The following is a 20,195-nucleotide window of genomic DNA, read 5'->3' as shown; positions in this document are numbered from 1 at the left end:
ACCCTAGCCTTTCGTAGAACTCCCTTCCCATCTGTCCTCCGCACCTAGGTCAGAGTGGTCTTTCCAAAATGTACAGTCTGACAACACGCCTTACTCAAAACCTTCAGGGGCTTCACTGTGGCCCTGGGTAAAGTCTAAACTCCTTAACACACCATGAAAAGTTCTCCAGGTACCAGCACCTGATTTCTCCTTTGCTCATTTCTTGTCACTTTCTTATAGCCTAATTTGGGCCCAAGAGAGACTTCTGGTCCTCTAGCTGGGCCACTCCCTCTTTCCCCTTTGGGCCTTGGAGAATACTGATTCCAGGGCCCATGACTCCTTCCCTCTCCCTCTCCCTTCCTTTAGATTAGTAGTAGCAGTGCCTCCTACTGCCCCTTTAGATTCTACCTAGTTTTCATTTCCTCTGAGGAGCTTTCCCAGCACCTGATCTGACCAAACCCCCCTCCTACTCATGCCCTGACCCCACCACAAGGGGTGCTTTCTTAACACTCTGTTCTTTTTTTTGCTATACCTGTTTTATTGTTCCTATTTATTTACTTACTGCAATCTCCAGGAGGGCAGGACTGTCCTGTTCTCTATTTTGGTCACCTCTGACCATGCCTCCCAGCTTGTGTGTTCCCTAAGTATTGAATGAATAAAATGCACCTGTTCCTCATAAAATAGGTGTAGCTCACATTTACTGAGTGCTGAGAATGTGCAGGCGCCACTCTTAAGTGTTTTAACAAGTGAGTCATGGTTATCTCACATAACCCTATTAAGTCAGGGTGGGCTATTTCCTCATAACAGATGGGGAAACTGAGGCACGGAGAGGTTAAGTAACTCTGTCAAGGTCCACAGTGAGGAAGTGGAGGAACCACCGTTAGAACCCAGGCTGTTTCCAGATTCCAGTTCAGTCTCAACTTCCAGGAAATTCTGTCCTCTAGTTAAGCGCAATATGGGGTTCCACGTGGGCAGATTCGAGTCTCCTGCTGAGGGCTTTGTTTGTGTTTGCGGAGAGGGGACGCGCTCCTACACCGCTCTCTTCCTGGTTTGTGGGTCCTTTGCTGCGCGTTTGGGAAAGGCCTGCGCCCTTCTCGCCGGCGGCCCGGCAGTCCGCTTGTGAACCCTTGATTGACTTTCAGGGCTGCCCGGCCCTCACGCCAGCTGTGCCCTGCTCCTCGGGCCACCCCGGACACCAGCAGGTGCGGGCCAGGCGAGAGCAGCTCCCCCCCGCGAGCCCTGCCAGATCCCCGCCAGGCCCCCGGGGCGGGTCCAGGGGCGGTGCCTCTCGCCCAGGCCACCGCCCCCGCCCCGCGCTGGGCTCGCCCGGGAGCAGCGGGCCGGGCTGGAGGGGGCGGGGACTCGGGAGGGGCCGGAGCGCGGCTGCGGGTGCGGTGGCGGAGGGGACAGGAGGGGAGGCGGCGCGTCCCCGGAGGCGTGCGCAAGGACAGATCGACGGACGGACGCGTGGAGGGAGTGGGCTGGGGGCAAGGTCAGTATCCGGCGGGAGCGCCGGTGGCGCAGGGAGGGGCGGCGGCGAGGGAAGCCGGGAACCGTGGAAGGTTGGCGGGGAGGGTCGGCGGTGGGCCCAGCGCCGGCTTCGTTCGGGGGTCGGGCCCGAGACCTCTCCCCTGGCAGCGGAAAGAGAAGCTCCGGGCTCTTCTCCCTCCTCTTTTCTTTGCAATCAGCGAAAAATAAACACCCGGGAAGGTAAAACAATAGCGGGGCCACCTGGGACGCGGCGCGCTCAGCGCTCCCCCTGGTGGGGCGGGGGCCGGGGGTGGAACCGGGAGTGGCGGCCGCACCGTGGATCCCCTTCCCGATTAGCTCCCGCGGAGGGTGGGGCTAGCGGCGGCGCCGGGCCCGGTAGGAGGCGAAGGGAATTCCCGGGAGTAAAGCATTTGCTCCAAGTATTGCAGGAACAATTGGTCTCCCCACAATTGCTCTCCTCTGGACAGGGAAACTGAGGTGGAGGCAAATGTGGCGACTTGCGCAAGGTCGAAATGCAAAGGTTGACGGTCCTGGTCCAGGAACGCGACCCAGGTGTCCGGACTAGCTCAGCGCTCGGCCCGTCTCGGTCTTGCCGCGGTTGTGTTTGCCTTTGATAAATCTCTGTTGTGTTTGTTTTAGGTATCTGCTGGCATTGTGGGACCGCCGCAGGGCTGCCGAACGCCAACTTGCTTCGTGTGTCCTGGGCAGGTCCGGGGCAGGTGGCAGCTCTGTGACCTACCATCATGGATGGAGACGGACTTTTTGATGAAGAACCCAGAACGGTCGGTGCCAGCCAAGGCGATTTGGCTGTCAAAGTCTTTGACAAAACCTGCCCCGTTCTCTTTGGGGAATCCGAATGAGGGAGATTACAGGCACCTTCACTGTGAAGCCAAGGACATTTCTGTATAATCAGTGGATGAAAGGATTTTTCTCAGACTCGTCTTTTCCCTTTGCTTGAGGGATTAATCCACAGCATTCCTCACTTGCAGTGGAAACCTCAAGGCACACAATGTGACAGAAGCCTAGAAAGCCTTCGGAATTGTTCTGGACCCTTCTTTTGGCATAGGGGAGTTTAACACATGCCACCCACCGCCCCTCCCCCCAACTCCTGCCTGCTGTTTTCTTCTCTTTAACCTGTTTTCATTTTCTTAGTGAAGTTCTGTTTCCAAAACTGCCTTCTGGAGCTGTAAGTGCATTGTCAGAAATGAGAGATTAAGTGCTGGGAGAAGAGGAAGCGCTCGTGTTGTGTCTCCTCTCTGCTGCCGACATGAAGTGCTTTTCCCCAGTGCTGAGCTGTCTGGCTGTGCTGGGTAAGTGGCGCTTCTTATCCGTGTGATTGATGGGAAAGTTTAGCCTGCCCTTGGTTCCGGTAATTCCTTGTGGTTCTTTCCCATCAACACTCAGCTTTGGGGGACACCAGGAGGCATCCGAGGTGTGTCACGGGTTGGAATAGAGAACTAAGATGCCCATTTCTAATCCTGGAGGAACGGTGGCATATTTTTTTGTTGTCTTTAAGAAGGAATACTTGCCGCCCTTAAGTGTCTGTCCCAGGCCTTTCCGTGAGGTCCTGCCTCTGCGTGTCGGTGGTTAGGACTCCATGTGGGCCACACTCTGGTTTCTTCTGGTCTTACAAATGTGAGTGCTTCAGGGTCTTCACTGCTGGGTGGGTCCGTGTTGATTCCTAGTCAGAAGTGGCAACACTATTCCCACTCCGCTGGGAAAGTTGGTTTGGTAATGGTGCTTTTTTTCTAGGGGGCACGTAGGCTGGGTGGAAGTAAGGTCTGAAGGGATGCTTCACCTGACCTGAGTGGTCTGTAGACTAAACATGTGTGAGGGTGCTAGTCCTATATCCCCTCACCAAGGAAGCTCAGGTCATACTTCTGGGAAGAAGAGAGACTGGAGGAATTGAAGCTGCCTGGTAGAAAGTGTGTTAGGGTTGGTTTTTGTGCCCCTTAGGAGGTCAGAATGCCTGGAGTGGGATGAAGAGACAGCCTGTGGCCACAAGAGGACATCTTGTGACACCGCTCATAAGGATTCCCTCTCCATGGAAGTGTCCCCCCTTTGCCTAGCACTCATCCATTCCCATATTCACTGGTATTTTCTATGCCATTGAGCACTGTACTAAGTGTGGTATCTAAGGACACATCTTGGGTCTAGGATAAGTCCCCCCCCCCCAGGATCTGGTGCATCCTCTCTCTCCATCTCCTTGGACTTCACACATGAGTACAGGTCTGTGTAGCGCTGTGTCCCCTGCCTTCAGAAGAGATCATCACTGCTGCCTGTGGGGTTTGCATCTCCAAAGGGGTCTTGCATTTATGGGATTTATTCGGGACCTGCTGGCAGTGGTAACTGCTTCCATGCATTGTCTATACCCTTGCAAGAATTCACAGATGGGTGCAAAGAGAATGGACTTTGGAGTTACAGAAGTTGAGTTGAATCACAGCCTCACCATGATTGATGTCCGAATCTCAATAAAACGGGGTGATAACTCCAAGGGCTGTCTTGACAGTCAAAGGCTATAAGGTGTTCTGAGCATCTTGACTGCTTTGAAAAATGTCTGCAACACATATTAAATGAGTTCAATCAGTGGTTCCTAAACTTGAGTACATGTTGGAATCACTGGGGAAGCTTTAAAAATTCCATTGTGCATGCAGGCAGCAGCCCCAGACCCATCAAACCAGATTCTCTGGGATGGTGACGCAGTCATCTGTCTCTCAGCTGTGCTAGGGAATTCCAGTGTCTGTCTGAGTTAAGGAACCAGCGTGTGAGTTTGTTCGTGCCAGCCCCTCACCCCCTCAGCACACATAGATAGATACCCAGTCTGGTGTGAGGTTTAGTCAGTCTTCTCCAGGTGTGGGCTAGGATATAGCATCTCCTGTCTTCTGGGGCAGAGTAGAGGGAAGACAGGGAACTCTCCATTCACCAGTCCTAAATATTATCTCAGTATTTGTCATGCTGCATCTGCCTTTCACTTAGTGTCTGGGTTGAAATCAGTAATTAGTGATTCATGTGGATTTCAGGGGGCAGGTAAGGAAAGCCCTCCGGGAGGCTTGGGTGTGCTGTGGGAGGTGCGGCTGGGAAAGAGGGCTGAGTGGAAGGGTGGGGCCCAGGGCAGGGGAAGGAACCACCAAAGGAAAAACAAGGAAGTATGACATTTGTGCCTTTCCTTCCTTCTGGCTGCCTCTGGTCCCCCTGCATTCACCCTGTGGGCCACTCTCTGGCATGGAGCTGGGGCCCTGACACTAGGCCCTGTTATATTCCCTCCACTCCCAGCCTCATGTACAAATAGGTGCCATAGAGGAAAATGAGCATCATGGTGGCACTGAAGGGATGGTGGCAGAAGACCAGATGTGGGTGGGAGTGGAAGGTATAGAGCTGTGGACATGCATGTTTATCTCTGCTTGACTGTTTGAAACCACTGGTGACATCACGTCTTTCTCATCACTAGATGCCTCTGAGCTTGGCGAGGAGGGGCCTTGCCACTACTTTGTTAATCTCAGAGAGCAGAAGGTATTCAGAGAGTAACAAAACCCATGTTGGGAGCTTATTTCCTGCTTGCAGTCTGGTGAGGTTTGATTCATGCATCAGCATTCTTGCTCTGTAACACATGTTAATGTGCAGCGTGAATTTAAAATAGCAAAGCATCCCAAGGTTTTATTCCTATGTGGGTCACACACCTGGGAAAGAATTTTGTTCAGAAAAAAGTAGGAGAGGTTTAAGTGCTCCACAAAGCGAGACTGATCCAGGTGCTGCCAGACTCCAGAAAAGACAGTCTTAGTTAGAAAACCCTGTGTTAGTGTGTGAGGGTGGACACAGCATAAATCTCCAACACGCTTGCTACTCCCTTGACACGCTCAGACCTATGCTTTCTGCTTCCTTCCTTTGCCAGTGTCTGGGATTTGCATTAGCTTCCTCCTCTGCCTGACTAGGCACTGATTCCTGCCCATGTCTTTGTCCTTCTGAAGCCACATGGGCACTGATTCCTGCCCTCTTGACCACTGTGTTTTGTTTCTTCCTGTTGCAGCTCTGGTGTCCCTCCCAGTTTGGGAGCCACCGGCTGCCACAGCCACCCTCGTTCCAATTCCAAAGCCATCTTAAGCCTGGGCCTGGTTGAGCTGTCAGGATAGGAAACTTTACTACTAAGAAAGGGGGGAGCCAGAGGTGCAGAAGATGAGAGACGGAGCAGGAGCTGGTGTGAGTAGGCATGAGTGTGGAAAGAGGGAGTAAGAGGGGGAGGTGGTTGTGGCTGTGCCTGTGCCTGTGCCTGTGCCTGAGAGCAGCCTGCATGACTGACAGTGACATGGAAAGATGACAGCAATGTGGGAGAGATAGAATAGGATTTGTGTCTGCAGTAACCAAGAAAGATGAATATAAGCTTTAGGCACATAAAGCAAATTTCGATTTTGCATAGCCATGGAGAATTATGCCTCCTAGGCCAGTGCTGATGCTTCAAACAAGATAAAATAGTTTGAAAAGTGTTCACAGTGAAACATGTAGGAGATTGGGACATCTCTGGACCAGCACAGGAGAATCTGTAGATGGGAATAATCACTTGTGTTCTTCTCCAGGGGGAGAGAATTTCATTTGTAGAGTTTGAGAAGCCTCTTGCTTGAATAGTGTGGAAATGAGAAAGTGATCACTGGCTGGTCAGGTAGGGAAGGTTTCTTAGGGTAGAGGCCAGAGGGTGCTTCCAAAAGAGACTGAAAAGAACTTTGGTGTTTTGATGGGAGTGAGCTCAGAGGCAGGACTGGAGTGATCAAAGGCAGAAGAGAGAAGTGAAGTGGCTTAGGGCCATCGTGGGAAGGGTTCTGAATGAAGAGGATGAGGATCGTGGTGTATGGATGAGCAAACATCATCCCAACAGTTGTCCCACAGGTAGTGCTGGTTCCCTTTCCTGGGAACCATTTGATAGTAGTTGCAGAGAAGGAAATTTTTGTCAGGACTAGACTGGCTAAAATGCTTGTCAACTGTGTGACTCATTGAGCCACCTCTGGGTACCCAGGATGTGTTAAGATGTCCCAGTCTCCTCTGTTTTTCACTGCAGCAAGAGAAGAACAGTAATAATACCACTTCTCCTAACTCTAGCCTTTACCATGAAACAAGTTCTATCTCATTAAGTCCTCAAAAATAACCCTTGTAGATAGATATCTCACATTATCACCTTTTTGTAGATGGGGATATTGAGATCCAGGGAGGTTAAGGAACTTGCCAGAGGTAGATTAGTGCAATGGTGCTCCACTGTGCTAGGGACCCAGGCCCTTTCTGTCTTGGTCCCTGTGCATCCCTCCATTCCCAAGGTCATCTAATGGCCCAAGATGGCTATGCTAGCCCAGCCACCAGGAAAGAGAAAAAGGGCTGGTGAGGGGATGCCCTCCTAATTTAAGGACATGTCCTGGAAATTGCACACGTCTGCTTACTATTGGCTAGAACTTGATCACATGACCATACTTTGCTGCAAGGGAGGCTGGGAAATATCTTTAATTCCTAGCATCCAGCTAAAAATTGGGGGTCTTTTATGGTAGGGAAGGCGAGAACAGATTCAGAGGCACAGGTACTGGTCTCATGCATAGTCACAAAGGCAGTAGGTGGCAGAGAAGGGTTTTGAAGCCAGGAACATTGGTTCTTCCGTCTAGTAAACTGCCCTTTCTGTATGAGGCATAGGCCTCTGGCCTCTGAGAAGCTGAAGGCATGAACTAGATGAACCCACAGTTGCTACATGGGAAGCAGCATAAATGAGCCCATAACTCAACACTCAGTGTTGCGGTTTTAGCACTAGTGCTGCAGTGTTCATAGGACGCTTCCGTGCGAGTCACTGCTGCCATCATCAGGTAGCATGACCACCTGTACGAAGTGCTTAAAAGGACCATCTCTGTCCTCTTTATTACTGTAGCCCCAGAATTCAGCCTTGTGCCTGGCACAAATAGGTGTTCATTTTTTGATGAATGAATGATTTCACAAGATTGGAGTTTCTGTATTGGCTCCCTCCATCAAGACGAGGAAATTCAAGGCTCAGGGAATTTAAATCCTTTCACTCAAAGGAAAAGAGCTAGAAATTGGTAGAGCTTGAATTCGAATTCAAACTTGTCTGCCTCTAGAGCTTTGTGCCTTTGCTCCTCTACACAGGGGTTGTTAACCTTTTTTGTGCCACAAATCCTTTTGGCAGTCTGGTGAAGCCTAAGGTCCCCTTCTCAGTGTAACATTTTGAAATGCATCAATGAAAATACATAGAATAACAAACAAAATCAATTATATTGAAAATAGTCATCAAAATATTAAAAAACACATAATATAGCAGTATGCTTCTTTAGTAACACATTAAATAACAGGATCTAACAGCAGGTCTAACAATTGTAATTATGATGTAGTGAAGAGTGAAAATGAGATTCTGAGATATCTAGATGAACTGTGATGTGATAGGTAAGTATTTGTAATTTCTCTTGTGACACAGTCACAGGTCCTGGAGCATTACTGTGATGGTCGCCTACATTCATAATCAAAAGAACAGTTAACATGCACTTAGAGGTTAGTGCAAGTAAAGATGTATTTTTTTTTTCCCATCTGAGCTCACGTACCTGTGAAGTACAAAGTAAAGTTCAGTGCAGGCGGTGGTTGTTGGGGAAGACACTGTGGGAGAGGACTTGGGCTGGGGTTTCGGAACTGGGCAGGGTTTGGATGGAGAGGGCATCCTAATCCCAGCATTATCCTGATAGTATAGAGTAGTCAGCAGCCATATGGTGGCAGAGTGGCCCTTTAGTGTTCAGAGAAATGACTGTCAGTGTGTTTAGGGCCCCATTCATGTGGGATGATATGGACACAGAGAATTGCTTCAGTTGTAATGAGTTTGGAATTTGGACTTAGAGTGGGTCCCCAGAGCCCAGGCAGACCACTTCTGCTGAGCCCTGGCCTGGGAACTGGATGAAGTCGCTCCTGTTGCAGGCTTCCTATCCTCATTTACAGCTCCTTGATTAACATTTTTAGGCTCTTTTGGGAATAGTTCCTCATTTGCCGTGATTGGACACCTGTCTCTGCTGCTTCAGAGTGAGCACAGCTATTCCTCAGAAAGGGTGGATTTTCAATTTGAGGAAATTTAGGACACCTGTCTGTGAATACTCCTGATTTTCCAAGAAATGAGTGGTTGCCTCAAAATCAAGCTTGTGTTTGTAGAGAATCGTGTTGCCAAATTCCCTCATCAAGAACCCTTTATTAAGTAATTGTGGACCACAGTGGCAGGCACTTAACAAAAGTGATGGCCATGGACCTCCTTTAATTGGAACCCTCAATGAAGTGGGATTTTGTTTTTATTTTTGAACTCTACTTTCAGAAAGGCAAAAATCACAAGATGTGGTAACAAGGATTTATTTTAGAAATTAGCTTCCAGGCACCGTTGGCCCAGTCTCTACATCTTCACATCTGTAATTACTGTGGCAGAGGAGAATGATGAGCCTCAGGCACTGCAAGATCCTAAATCAAAGACTAAATTATATTAACTCTACCCAGGCTGGAAAGTGGTCAGATGTATTTTTAAAAGCTTTATAATAGGCTTTATAATAGAGTTCAAGCAAAGTTTCTGCCTAATGCTGTATTAACACTCTAATTAAATTCACCCAAATGCCCTATTCCCCATCATCCAGGTGACCCAGGCTTTGCTGAACACAACCCTGTCCCTGCCCTTAAGGAAATGATTATCTAAGGCCAGCAGTGGAACGAACTGTAAATCCCTTTGCAGAATGGCAGGGAGACCCTGATATTGTTTGCTCTCCAAGAACAGGTGTTGACTGGGGAAGGAGAGGCAAGGCAAAGCTGTTTTTGTTTACAGCTCAGAGGGAGTAGTGAGGGAAGGATCTGCCCAGGATTGGGATGAGGCTGGAGTAGCTCACTTCAATCTGGTAGTAGTAGCTGGTCAATCTGGAAAGGTTTTCTGGAAAAGCTGGAATGTTAGGCATTTCTTAAGTAATAGGAGAATGAGGTCCTGGCCCTATTGTAGGGGGGAGGCAGCTGAGCATATGGGCTGCTTTGAGAAGGCTTCTAGGGGTGGAGGAGCCTGAGTGTCAGTGGGCCGGACCCTGCAGGTGCTCCAGGTAAGAACTGGAGCAGTTGGCTGGTGTGAAGTCTGGGTATTTGGGCCAGAGACAGATGGGAGATACCAGGGAGCTCTAAGTGGGTGTCTGGAGGACCAGGGAGAAGTGGCCAAGGAAGGCGGGAGGCATTCCTGGAGGGGGTAGGGGGTCCAGGGTGGACGTGAAGAGGACCTGTTCCTGTCCCAAAGGAGGAGCTTTTGTGTATCCATCAAAACATCATCAGCGCAAAGATACTCTAGCAAAACTGGGCACTCAACGAAACTGGCATCCTGTCTTCTAATGGTGGCCTCTTCCCCTCAACTTTCAGGTCTCTAGGCCTTCCCTTTATTAAAATGGGGGAAAAATTCTGATACCATTTTTTGTTTTCTTTCCCATTATGGTTCTTTGATATACTGGAGTATGTTCAAGATTGCCCTAAGTTGGCATTACTTTTGTGTATGTAATCCTGTTTTTGTAACACCCATTTTCCCATACTTGGGAGTGTGGTCTGCTTCTCCTTTTTCATGGTGACTTCTGAGAACACCATCTCTGCCCTTAGCAGGGCACTGGGTCCCACCTGTGCTATGTTGGTGACAGAGCTGTGTCATGAGGGAGGCTGCTAACCTCCTTTTCAAGGACCCCTTTTATTAACTTCCCTTCCATCAGGAGCCCCATAATTCTGAAGTCTTCTGTCTCTTAGACAGCATTTATTAAGTAGTAATTAATCTGTTTTTCCTATGTGATAACCAGTAAGATTGCTCATATTTGATAGAGTCCAGCTCTACAGCAAAATTAGTCTGGTGCTCTGGGTTGCCTATGACGCACATTAGCTCACCCGTTAGTGCCTTGCCCTGTATTTGAAATTTAGGGGAAGTAGAGTCATTGTTCAGTGTTTTTCTAGTGGCCAGCTTCCAACCTCAGGAGTTGCTTTGAGAACCCTAGGAGTTTGGGTAACCTAGGTGGTGTTTACCCATTAATTGGTTTCATTGGTGACCTTGACTGGTTTGCTAGGAGGGACTTGGAGTAGGAGGAGGAGGGAGACCTGGAGTTGAATAGCCATCCATTGCTGCAGGTCAGGCCACACCTAACCTGTCCAGGTACATTCTACTCCCATTTTTAAAAAAAGACTTCCAGAGAGTGAAATTTTACAGCCTCTTAGGTGTAGCATCCCCATGAGGAAATCTCAGTTTTCACTGACGAGTTGATTTGAATTAAGTCATAATTTAAAACAACAAATAAAGTACTTCAGGGTAATGAAGTATTATGTATAAAAGTAAGTAAGGTGACGAGAGATTGGTTTCAATTTCAGAAGGTGTCTTATATTTCTTTGCTTTATTTTCTTTGAATTTTCATTTGACAGAGGTAACATGTGAATATAGTTTTGTTGTAGAAAATCTAAATAGCACAGACAAAAAGTAAAATGTGAAAGTTCCCCTCTGTGCTCCATGCCCCTTATTAGGTCTATTATATATTTTTTACAGTTTGACATAAATTCCTCCAGACCTTTTTCTTAATTTCTATGCATATACTCATACAAATGTAGATTTTTTTTTCTGACATAAATGGGATTGTACAGAATTTACTGTTCAACAATGATTTTAAAGGGGTGATTTACTTCACTTTTTTTTCAGGCTTAATTTTATGGCCATATCAGAACTGATTTGGTTATTTTATAGCTAGTTGAAAGGGTAATTTGTGTAATCATTGGGGAGTAGTGAGCCTCATTCAGTAGCTATATAACAATAATTTTGTCTTACTGTGTCAAAAGCTAAAGTTATAATAAAAATGCTACAGTTAAATTTTAATATATTTAATGAAAATAATTGACTTGTTTATTCTGAATATTTTCTCCCTGAACACATAAATTTAACAAATCAAGCACACACATATTTTGTTGACTGTTTTAGTTATAGTTTGAAAATACGTTGAATTAAAATGAAGCCTGTTTAATACTTTGTAAGAGGACAGCCCTAAGTACCAGGTTTTGTGTCTGATTCAATCAAGTATACTTGTTTGTTTATAGACCAGGACAAAAAAGTGAGAGAAGTTTTTCCTGCATTTTCATTTCCCAAATGAGTCTTCCATTTAGAATGATTTGGACTAGAATAACCTCTAAGGTTGCTGGCTTCCAGACATTTAAGACCTTACCCCAAAGGAAGAGACTTTTTTTCTCTAGCCCAGCAGAAGCAGCTATTTCAGTAAAAAGATGATCATTTCAAAGCGTTGGGTTACTTCTCATGTTCACGAGTGTGACTTTTTAAAACCCCAGGAGCAAATGCCAGGTTTCTGGATGGTTCACCTTTAGACCTGATTTTTAAAATAGTTGCTATTTTGAAGGGAGGGTTGTTAGATTCACGTATCATAGTCAACCCTTCTTAAACATCAGGGTTTGACCTGCTGACCACCTGTCCTGAGGCCACTCTTCTGTTAGAATCTGCTTACAGTACTTTTCTAAAAAGACTTTTTTTCCATCTGTTCATTCAACAAATATTTGAATGCCCACTACAAATGCTCATTGTTCTTCTCTTATGTACCAAGAATCAAAAGGTAAAATGATGAACATTTTAAGTAGTCACCTGATACAGATTTTTAATTTTTAATAGATAGGAAGATTAATTAAAAACTCTGACATTAGGGAAGTCTTTTCTATCCCTAAGGTAAGTCTTTTTTCTTAGTATTACTTAATATCTTTTCTTCCTGTTTTGTTCTCAGCTCTTTTTTAGCAGCCATGAATTATAAATACCTCAGGCAGTCCTGAATGAAGGCCCTTTAGGAGTCAAATGCATACCAGTAATGGGGGGAGATTGGAGTTGGATAGCCATAAGGGCAAGTTCTTTTTTTTGAAAATATGCAAATATCCTGACTCCTAGATATGTGGAATGTCTTATTAACTGCTGGGGAAATTGTCTGTCTGTGGGAATTGGGAATTTCATACTTAGCTCTGAATTTCTAGGAAGCCAGAACAAAAGAGAACTAGAACAACTGTATACTTCCTATTAGAGAAGAGACAGCATCCAATACTAGGCTTTCTTCTGAGAACCGTTCTGTTGGGAGTGTGGTGATGCTAAGGTTGAGGCCTGTCTCGTACGTTGTATTTGGCCTTCCTAGTTCCCTGCAGAGTGCCTCCTCTCAGGGAGCCATGGGAGGGAAGGCTGTAGGGACAGCTCAGGGCCCTCACCAGTGTTTTCCAGAAGGTGCTGTGTCAGCTCAGTGAAATGTAGGCTTTTCCAGGTCTGCACCTTGCCAGGTCCCCTTCCCTGATCCGGGGTTAGCCCTGAGAAGGCATTGATCTACCTTTCTCTCGCAAGCCACTGGTGCTTCTCCACTAAGCCTCAGGTTCCCAGCAGGTTGTAAACTGGACCTAGTAGGAATTTTCTTAGCCCCGAAGCAGGTGGCTGCTGCTTCCTAGAGCCTCTGTGCAGGGCCATCCTTCTCCCTACAAGCAGCACATGTTAGAGTCCTTTCTAGTTTTCGTCGGTGATTTTATTCCACTGTGGTTGTGTTGGTTTGGAGAAGCATGGTGTGTTGTGAATTCTGCTTCCCAGATGGACACGTCCATTAGTTTATCAGAGGAGTGATTGTACATATAGATTTGTTCTAGGCTTACCCCAAAACTAGACAACCCTTCATAACACTGTTTAGAGATGGTCTGCTAAACAGTTTCTTCATGTCTTTTGATGTTTTACTACAAAAGAAAGCTTGCTGAACAGTTGGGCAGTCATTACAGAAAAGCACGGTCACAATCTGAGCTCCCTGCCCAGCTCTTCTCCGTCCCTCTGTCAGTGTGTGGTGGCCTCTAGCTGGGTGTTCTGGCACCTCTGGCTGGGAGGAATGTATCCATAGCTTCTTTTGCACACCCACATCATGAATCCGGTTCTTCTGAGTAGCTCCCCACAAGCAGTGGGCATCTAGAAGGAAGAAAGTAGATAGAGAACTAATGTGCCTCTAGACCTGAATTTATTTTAGCAGAATCTTTATAGCTCTCATGTGTAATCCTCTTGTTTTAAAGGGGACTTATTCCGGAGGTGAGGAAAAGACTGTGGCAGCCTAGGCTGGGGGAGAGTGGAAGGAGGACTGGAAAATGCCTCTAACAGAAGAGAAAGAGACTGGTGTATGCGGTCTTTGTTTTAATGAAAACATTACATAATACAAATGCTTGCCTTCCCACTCTTGCCCCCACCACAGAAGAGCTGTAATTTCCCATATTTGGAATTTGGGAAGAGCCAGGCCTCATTTAAGTACAAGGTCGGATTCAATCTGTGCTTTGGGGGAAAGAAAGTAAATGTGAGAGCCTTGAAGGCTGGGGTATTTATGGTGAATCTATGATTACTGTCTGTTCCTCCCTGTTATAATTTATTCAGCAGCCCCTGATATCCTGGAGCTGGTGCTGTGCCCATCAGTAATCTGACTCTTGTTTTCTTCTGCATATTTTCTCTTTTGCAAATGTATAGGCGTTCAGCCTTAATCAAGTAGGCTTTTACTCTATCATCTGTAAGTCATGTGGAGGGTTTTAAGTAACTAATCTCTTAAGACATTCAGAGCATAATCTCCTCCAGCTCCTGATCATCCTGCCTGCATCCAAGAGATTTGCAAGGTTCTGCAAAGGAGACTAGATGAGGACTTGGGCGTCCTTCAGAGAGACCTGGTGTACTCCTTGCTGGCAACAGGTTTTCGTTTGCCTTTGGCGTGGGGACAGAGGCTGCCGATCATTTCCCATGTCGAAAGGGTTCAAGATGTTCTATTAATGTGACCAGTGTGTTAGTAAATCTCTGTCCTGCCGCAGAGAAGAGTGACAGGCCAAACACACCCAAAGATACTGCCTCAGCTCATTATGTCTGGTCCAGGATTGGCTCTCACAGAGATGCTGCAGAATAGATAAGAGGCCTGCTGGCCAGCAGTGTCCACCAACATTTTTCATTAAATTATACCAGGTCAACTAAAAGATCAGGGGTGCAGTATCTAAAACTTTCACATGCTTTGCTTATAATTTGAATGTGACTCCCTGTAGGTGTCAGTTATTAGACTGAATTGGATTACAGTTACTCTTCAACTTGTTTCTTTGTTTCTTATTTCCACTCACTTTCTGACGTTAGTTTAGGTTTTTGTTATCTCAAGTGTTCTGTAAAAAAATTTGGTGACTGTTTCTCTAAGTGCAGCCTTTGATGCTTTCTCTTAATAGGATGGTAAAAATCTCTAACAACGTAGACCAGTAAGGAGGATTAGTTTGAATTAGTAAGATGTTTGAATTGCCAAATATTTTTAAGAACTTCATTGTTACTACTTTCAAGTAAATACTGTAACTCAAACTAGGCTCATAGAGTGCCTGATAAAGATCCTTGGGGGTTCCTGCTTTAGAAGAGAAATAAGAATGATTTGCAGTTAGTGTACCAATGGTTTATATAAATAAAGTTTCCGAAATAGACTGTGCTTGAAAATAGTTTGTTCTCTTTCAGTATTTTACACAGTTTCTATGAAGCCCCATGGGCATATGCTGCTGATAGTTTGTACAGGGTATAAAAACCTGTGAAGACCTAATTCAGCCTTATCAATGATACCAGAAATTTCAAGCTAGTGAAATCCTTACTCCCCAAGATTAGTTAGATCACTCTGCCCAGTGCTTCCACAGCACCTGTACTTGTCTACTGGAACATGAAGTAGTAAGTTAACAAATATCTAATGTGTCCTGCTAAGTGCTTGGCAGTGTGTTACATGTAGGAGGCACAACCAACATCGTTATAAAGCTTACAGGCCAGCAAAGAGGTCAAGCGGTACATGAATAAATACACATATGATTAATCACAGTAGTGAAGCTAGATTGTGTATTACTTTGTAATTAATGGTTTAATGCACTGGAGTGTAAGTTCCTTCAGGATAGCATGTGCTGTTGGTCATCATGTCCCAAACTCCTCCTTAGCATGTTGCCTACCATAAAATGCATATTAGGTTGAACTGTTTTGTGATAATACCGTATTTGTAGGTCAAAAAACAGTTGAGTATCAGCAATGTCATGTGGTTCAACCTAATAGTTGCTCAGTCAATACGTACTGAATATTGAGTACATGTCATAATCAATGAGCTCTTAAAGTGGGCTGCATTTGACACAGTTTTCTTTAGCTACAAAAATGTAGTTGCAGTATTTGAAAGGGAACTCCAGAACTTCAAATGGCTGTGTCTCATGGGCCTGTGAAGTGGACGTGGGGCATCACAGGGACTTGAGAGCCCCACAGTTAGTGTATTTTCTGTGCAGTTCTTGGTACATTTCCCAGCCTCGGGTAGCAGCATGTATGTTTGGGGTTTGAGTGTTGTCACTGGCTCCAGAGAATCTAGAAAGCTGAGATGGAAGGCAAAGATAGTAGGGGGGCCCAAAGAGGAAAGAGGGAGGAGAGACCTGTCAGCACAGTGAAGCAGCAGTTACTGTAAGCCTGAGTAAGGGAGCACTGGCTTTTACAACCCAGACCTCATGTGTTCAGGTGTGCATATTTGGCAGGTTTGTGTGGGCCCATGCTGTGCTCAGGTACTTGCTAGGCACTAACAGTCCTCACTGTGAGCCTCCTGTGTGCCTGGCAAGTTGTGCATGGATGTAGATCATTGGCCCATTGGAGGCAAGGGTTGAACTGAGGAGAGGGTCCAGCTGGGCCCTGTTGAGAGACGTCAAGCTTTCTGGCCTGGGGCCTGCTTCCTATCTGTGGAACTGGGAGTTGGGCCCAGCATAGGGCTTGGACCAGAGCTCTCCAAACCTCCTTTGCTAAGGCCTTTTTCTGCATCTGTTTGGATTTCATGGCCCTCTTTCCAGTTTCTATGCACCATTGTCCAATTGTACCACTCAATTACAATGCTCACTATTTTCTCACACCCACAGGATAATTTCTAGTTCAGTTCAATTCCACAGTTATTTGTTGAGCATGTTTACATGTCAGCACAGGATGGTGGTGGCAAGTTAGGGAAAAAAAGCAAATATATGTCCTTGGTCCTTGCCTGTAGCAGACACTGTTGGTTGCCTGTACAATAGCTATTCATTTCTCTTCTTGATGATAGAACCCTGATTTGGTTTGAATGCTTACCCCCAATATCCATCCACCCACCCCCAACACCCACACAACTACTCATGGAAAAGTGACCCTGCTTCCAGCTCTAGGATTAAAGCTGAGTGATCCAAGCCAGTCATGGAGGCCCATCATTTAGACATGGGTGTGTGACATGGTTCTGGCCAATGAGATATGAGGAGAGGTCTGCTGGGGGGATTCTAGGAAAGATGTCTTCTCTCTTAAAAAGAAACACAGAAGAAGGGACAGTTCCTTCCACTAGATTGTTGGAAATGAGGCAGCCATCTTGTCACCATGAGGAAAGTAAGTCTGTTGAGGCCTTCAGAGAAGAAAAGATAGGAAGGACCAGGGTCCTTGATGACAGAGCCACTGACAACTGAGCAGGCTCTACTTTTCTGTCTTCACTGTTTCAGCCATCTGAGTTGGTGTTTTCTTTACTTATAGTTGAAGACAGACTATATTAGACACTCCCTCAAAGAAGCAGGAAATATTCTTCTAAAATAGTACAATTCATATTATCATCAAAAAGTAGACTATTCAGAGCCAGTGCTTAGCTCTGTTGTAAGCCAGAAAGGAGAGAGGTAAGTACATTGGTGGGAAGGACTCGAGTGAGGACGGTGTATTTGGAACGGATCCTGAGGCAGGATTAGGATTTGCATAGGAAGGGTGCAAGGGCATCCTGAGGAGTGAATGGCATGAACAGACCTGTGGAGACAGGAGTGGACGTGGCACTGTCAGAGAGCAGTGAGATTATGTCCCAACTAGTTCCATGGACAATTCTAGAGCACTGCAAATTGCAGGCTTAGCAGGTGACCCATGATTGATGCAATGGGGAAGTATTGTGGGCTCTTGAACAGGGGAGAAACTGGACCTGGGAAGGGAGGGAGGATTAGGCAGCCATGTACCAAGTCAGTTGGACAGGAAGAAACTGAAAGCTGGGTGACCAGTTTAAGCTCTTGGAATAGTTCAGCTGTAGATAGTGAGATCTGAGTTGAAAGCAGTAGGAAGTGGGGAAAGATACAAAAGGGAAATTGCAAAGGAATAAAATGAGTGTTAAAAGAGGGATGACTGACTGCTGAGGAAGGGGGAGGTCTAGAAGGTGGCACTAGGTGTCTGTGAAGACTTGGGAAATGACGTAAAATGGAAATTTGGAAGAGGTGATCTATTTTAGGAAGATGCTGTCTGGCTTTTGAGGTAAAGATGGGAGATCTAAGTGATGAGACCTTGAATTCCTTGGAAAATATGGGCTAGATCTGGAGAACCAGAGGTCAGGGCTTAAGATGATGTTCAGGGACAACAGCTCAACTTTTGCACAGACACTCCAAACTTTGGCAGTTGTGTTATGACCATGTGACTTATGTTAGCCAATAAAATAGCTGAGGAAGTGACAGGTATCTCCTCCTGGCAGACACAGCTAAGTAAGAGCGCTCTATTCCTTCATTTCTTCCTCCCATGCCACAGCACCCTTAGGGCTAAGGGCCGGGGCCGTGGGTGTGGCCACAAGGGGAGGAGAGCTGTCCTTACGGCACTGGACTTTGCTCTGCCTTTGGCCAGGAAATCCTTGTGGGAGCCGGGTCTGGAGCTGTGGCAGGCTGGCACTGCCAACTGCTGTTTGATCAGGGGCCTGGTGACTTGGACTCCTCAGGTTGCGTTTTTCTTTCACTTCTGACATGGCTAGCTCAGAGGTGTGCGCTGAATGTGCTAGCGCTTGCTGGCCGCTCTTATTCTGGCTCTGGGGCTCAGTGTTTCTGTGGGGGAGTTTCCTTGCCCCTCCCCCTCCTGGGGCCCTCAGCTTTCCAGGGAAGGGGGTCCCTGTTCAGGAGCTGTGCTAGGCAGGTGGCTGCTGCCTCCACGGGTCATGGAATATCAAGTAGCTTGCAGAAGGGACTATTTTGGTGGCTCGTGGCCAGCTTGAGCGGCTCTCTAAGTCATCAAGCTCACAGTGGAGCTGCAGGAAGAAGTTCCAACACTCCAGACTGAACCAAGAAGGAGGTGCAAAGCCCATCTTTTTAATCTTTCCTGCTCTCAAATGATTCAAAATGTGCCTTTCTGTACAGGCCGCGGAGCACAGAGCTAGGCCTTGTAGTATGCGGCCCTTTGTTGCGGTGCTGGGTTCGTTTTCCCCAGGGCAGAGGGCCCCAGCACGGTGCTGGCAGGCATTTGGCATCTGGTTTTCGTCAGGCAGCGAGTAAAAGTACAGATGCTGAGTCAGATCTTACTTTAAACAGAGCATAGTTATATGTGGGGGAGGGTCTTTGTGAGGCGCCTCGCCTGCCCGGGCTGTGATCTCCAGCGGGTCCTGCTTCTCCTCTGACTTTGACTCCACCAGAGCCCAGGAGAAAACCCTTCAGACCTGGGGACAGCCAGGCCTTGGCCCCTTGGGCTTTTCATTGTAAACTGGAAAATGTAGAGACAGGAAAGGGACCATTTCTCTGTTTAACGGAAAGTTGGTGTTTTTATTTTTCTTCCACTTTGAACAAAATTGGGGCATCCTAAATGTTTGTTAATGTCACGCAGCATGGGCAGTCACTGTTATTTTACCCTCTGCTCTCTCTGCTTCCTCCGACAGGCCTAGGAGGTCTAGGTCTAGGCCCAGGAGGGGGACAACACTGGTGCCCTCTGGTTCAGTAAGCACTTGTGATTGAGCCTGCTGTAGGAGCTCCAACCTTCTATTTATTCCCTCATCTATAGAGTAATAGGAGCTACTCATTTGGGCTATCATGAGAATTAAATGGGGCCATCAGAAGGTAGTGCTTTGCATGTGCCTGGCACATAGTTAATGCTCAGTAAATGGTGGCCGCCATTACTGCCGTCCAGGACCAGGGGTGTCACTCCAGTCAGTGGAGTGGCCGCCAGTTGCCTGACACATGTGACCATTTGGAGATTGGATTTAGTCCACAGTACATAGTTGCTGAGCCATAAAGGCACCACCTTTGGACCACATTGTCACCTCCCTCAGGATGCCTTGTCGTTCTTGTTTCAGTTTTGGCCCATTGTAGCTGGACTCCAGAAATCTCTGAGCCATTGGCCACGTACACTGCCGCAGAGTGTTCCCGAGCCTTGGCGCTGGGGGGCATTGAGAGCATCAGCAGCTCTGAGGGGATCCCTCACCCCACTGATGGCTGCTTTACTGCCTGCGTCTCCCCTGCCCTTCGGCCACAGCTTTTTTGTCACCTGCCACACCACTACCTCTGAACGTCCCACTAACATGTAAACCGTTTTTGCTTCTAGCCTTCTGCATCCACTCCAGCTCCCACTTCTGTCCGTACTACTATTCTCCTGCCTGATGCTCAGGATTTCCTTTGTTTTGCGGTCTCTCTGGTACCTTCAGGAGCAGGGCAGATGTGGTCTTGCATACATAGCCAGGTTTCATAGAAAGAACCTGCATTGGCCATTAGAGTGTAAGGGAATGGCTGTTCTAGGGGAAAAAAGGGATTTGTAGCTGGATGACGTGCCAAGGGGAGGGTCTGGGAAGATACCTGCTTTAGCTGAGTGAGTGTCACCTGAATCATGGGCATCTAATAGGCAGGCATGTGCTGGTCAGCCACTAGGTGTTCCTGCCCCAGTCCTGGGGGACCCACACTTGTTCCCCATCCTGCTTTGTTGTCCCAGCTGAACTGTCTGT

General features: G+C 47.0%; 1 protein-coding gene across 3 annotated transcripts in view; it reads left to right on the top strand.

Annotated features, from left to right (window-relative positions):
- The first annotated feature begins 1,325 nt into the window (after positions 1-1,325).
- The window catches only part of IGSF3 (immunoglobulin superfamily member 3), an 89,221-nt gene continuing 70,351 nt past the window's right edge, over positions 1,326-20,195 (top strand). Inside the window, exons 1-2 of one of the 3 annotated variants that reach the window (XM_017650326.3) lie at positions 1,326-1,471; positions 2,110-2,780. In XM_017650326.3, the coding sequence (XP_017505815.2) occupies positions 2,738-2,780 (43 nt within the window). In that variant the 5' untranslated portion in view covers positions 1,326-1,471; positions 2,110-2,737. Of the gene's footprint in view, positions 1,472-1,557; positions 1,690-1,876; positions 2,023-2,109; positions 2,781-20,195 lie in introns of those variants that run through there. The other 2 variants (XM_073234463.1, XM_073234462.1) reach the window with 2 other exon arrangements.

Source organism: Manis javanica, chromosome 4 (assembly GCF_040802235.1).
Source record: "Manis javanica isolate MJ-LG chromosome 4, MJ_LKY, whole genome shotgun sequence".
In the NCBI taxonomy this organism is placed as follows: Eukaryota; Metazoa; Chordata; class Mammalia; order Pholidota; family Manidae; genus Manis; species Manis javanica.
This window is presented reverse-complemented; position numbering and strand designations above follow the sequence as displayed.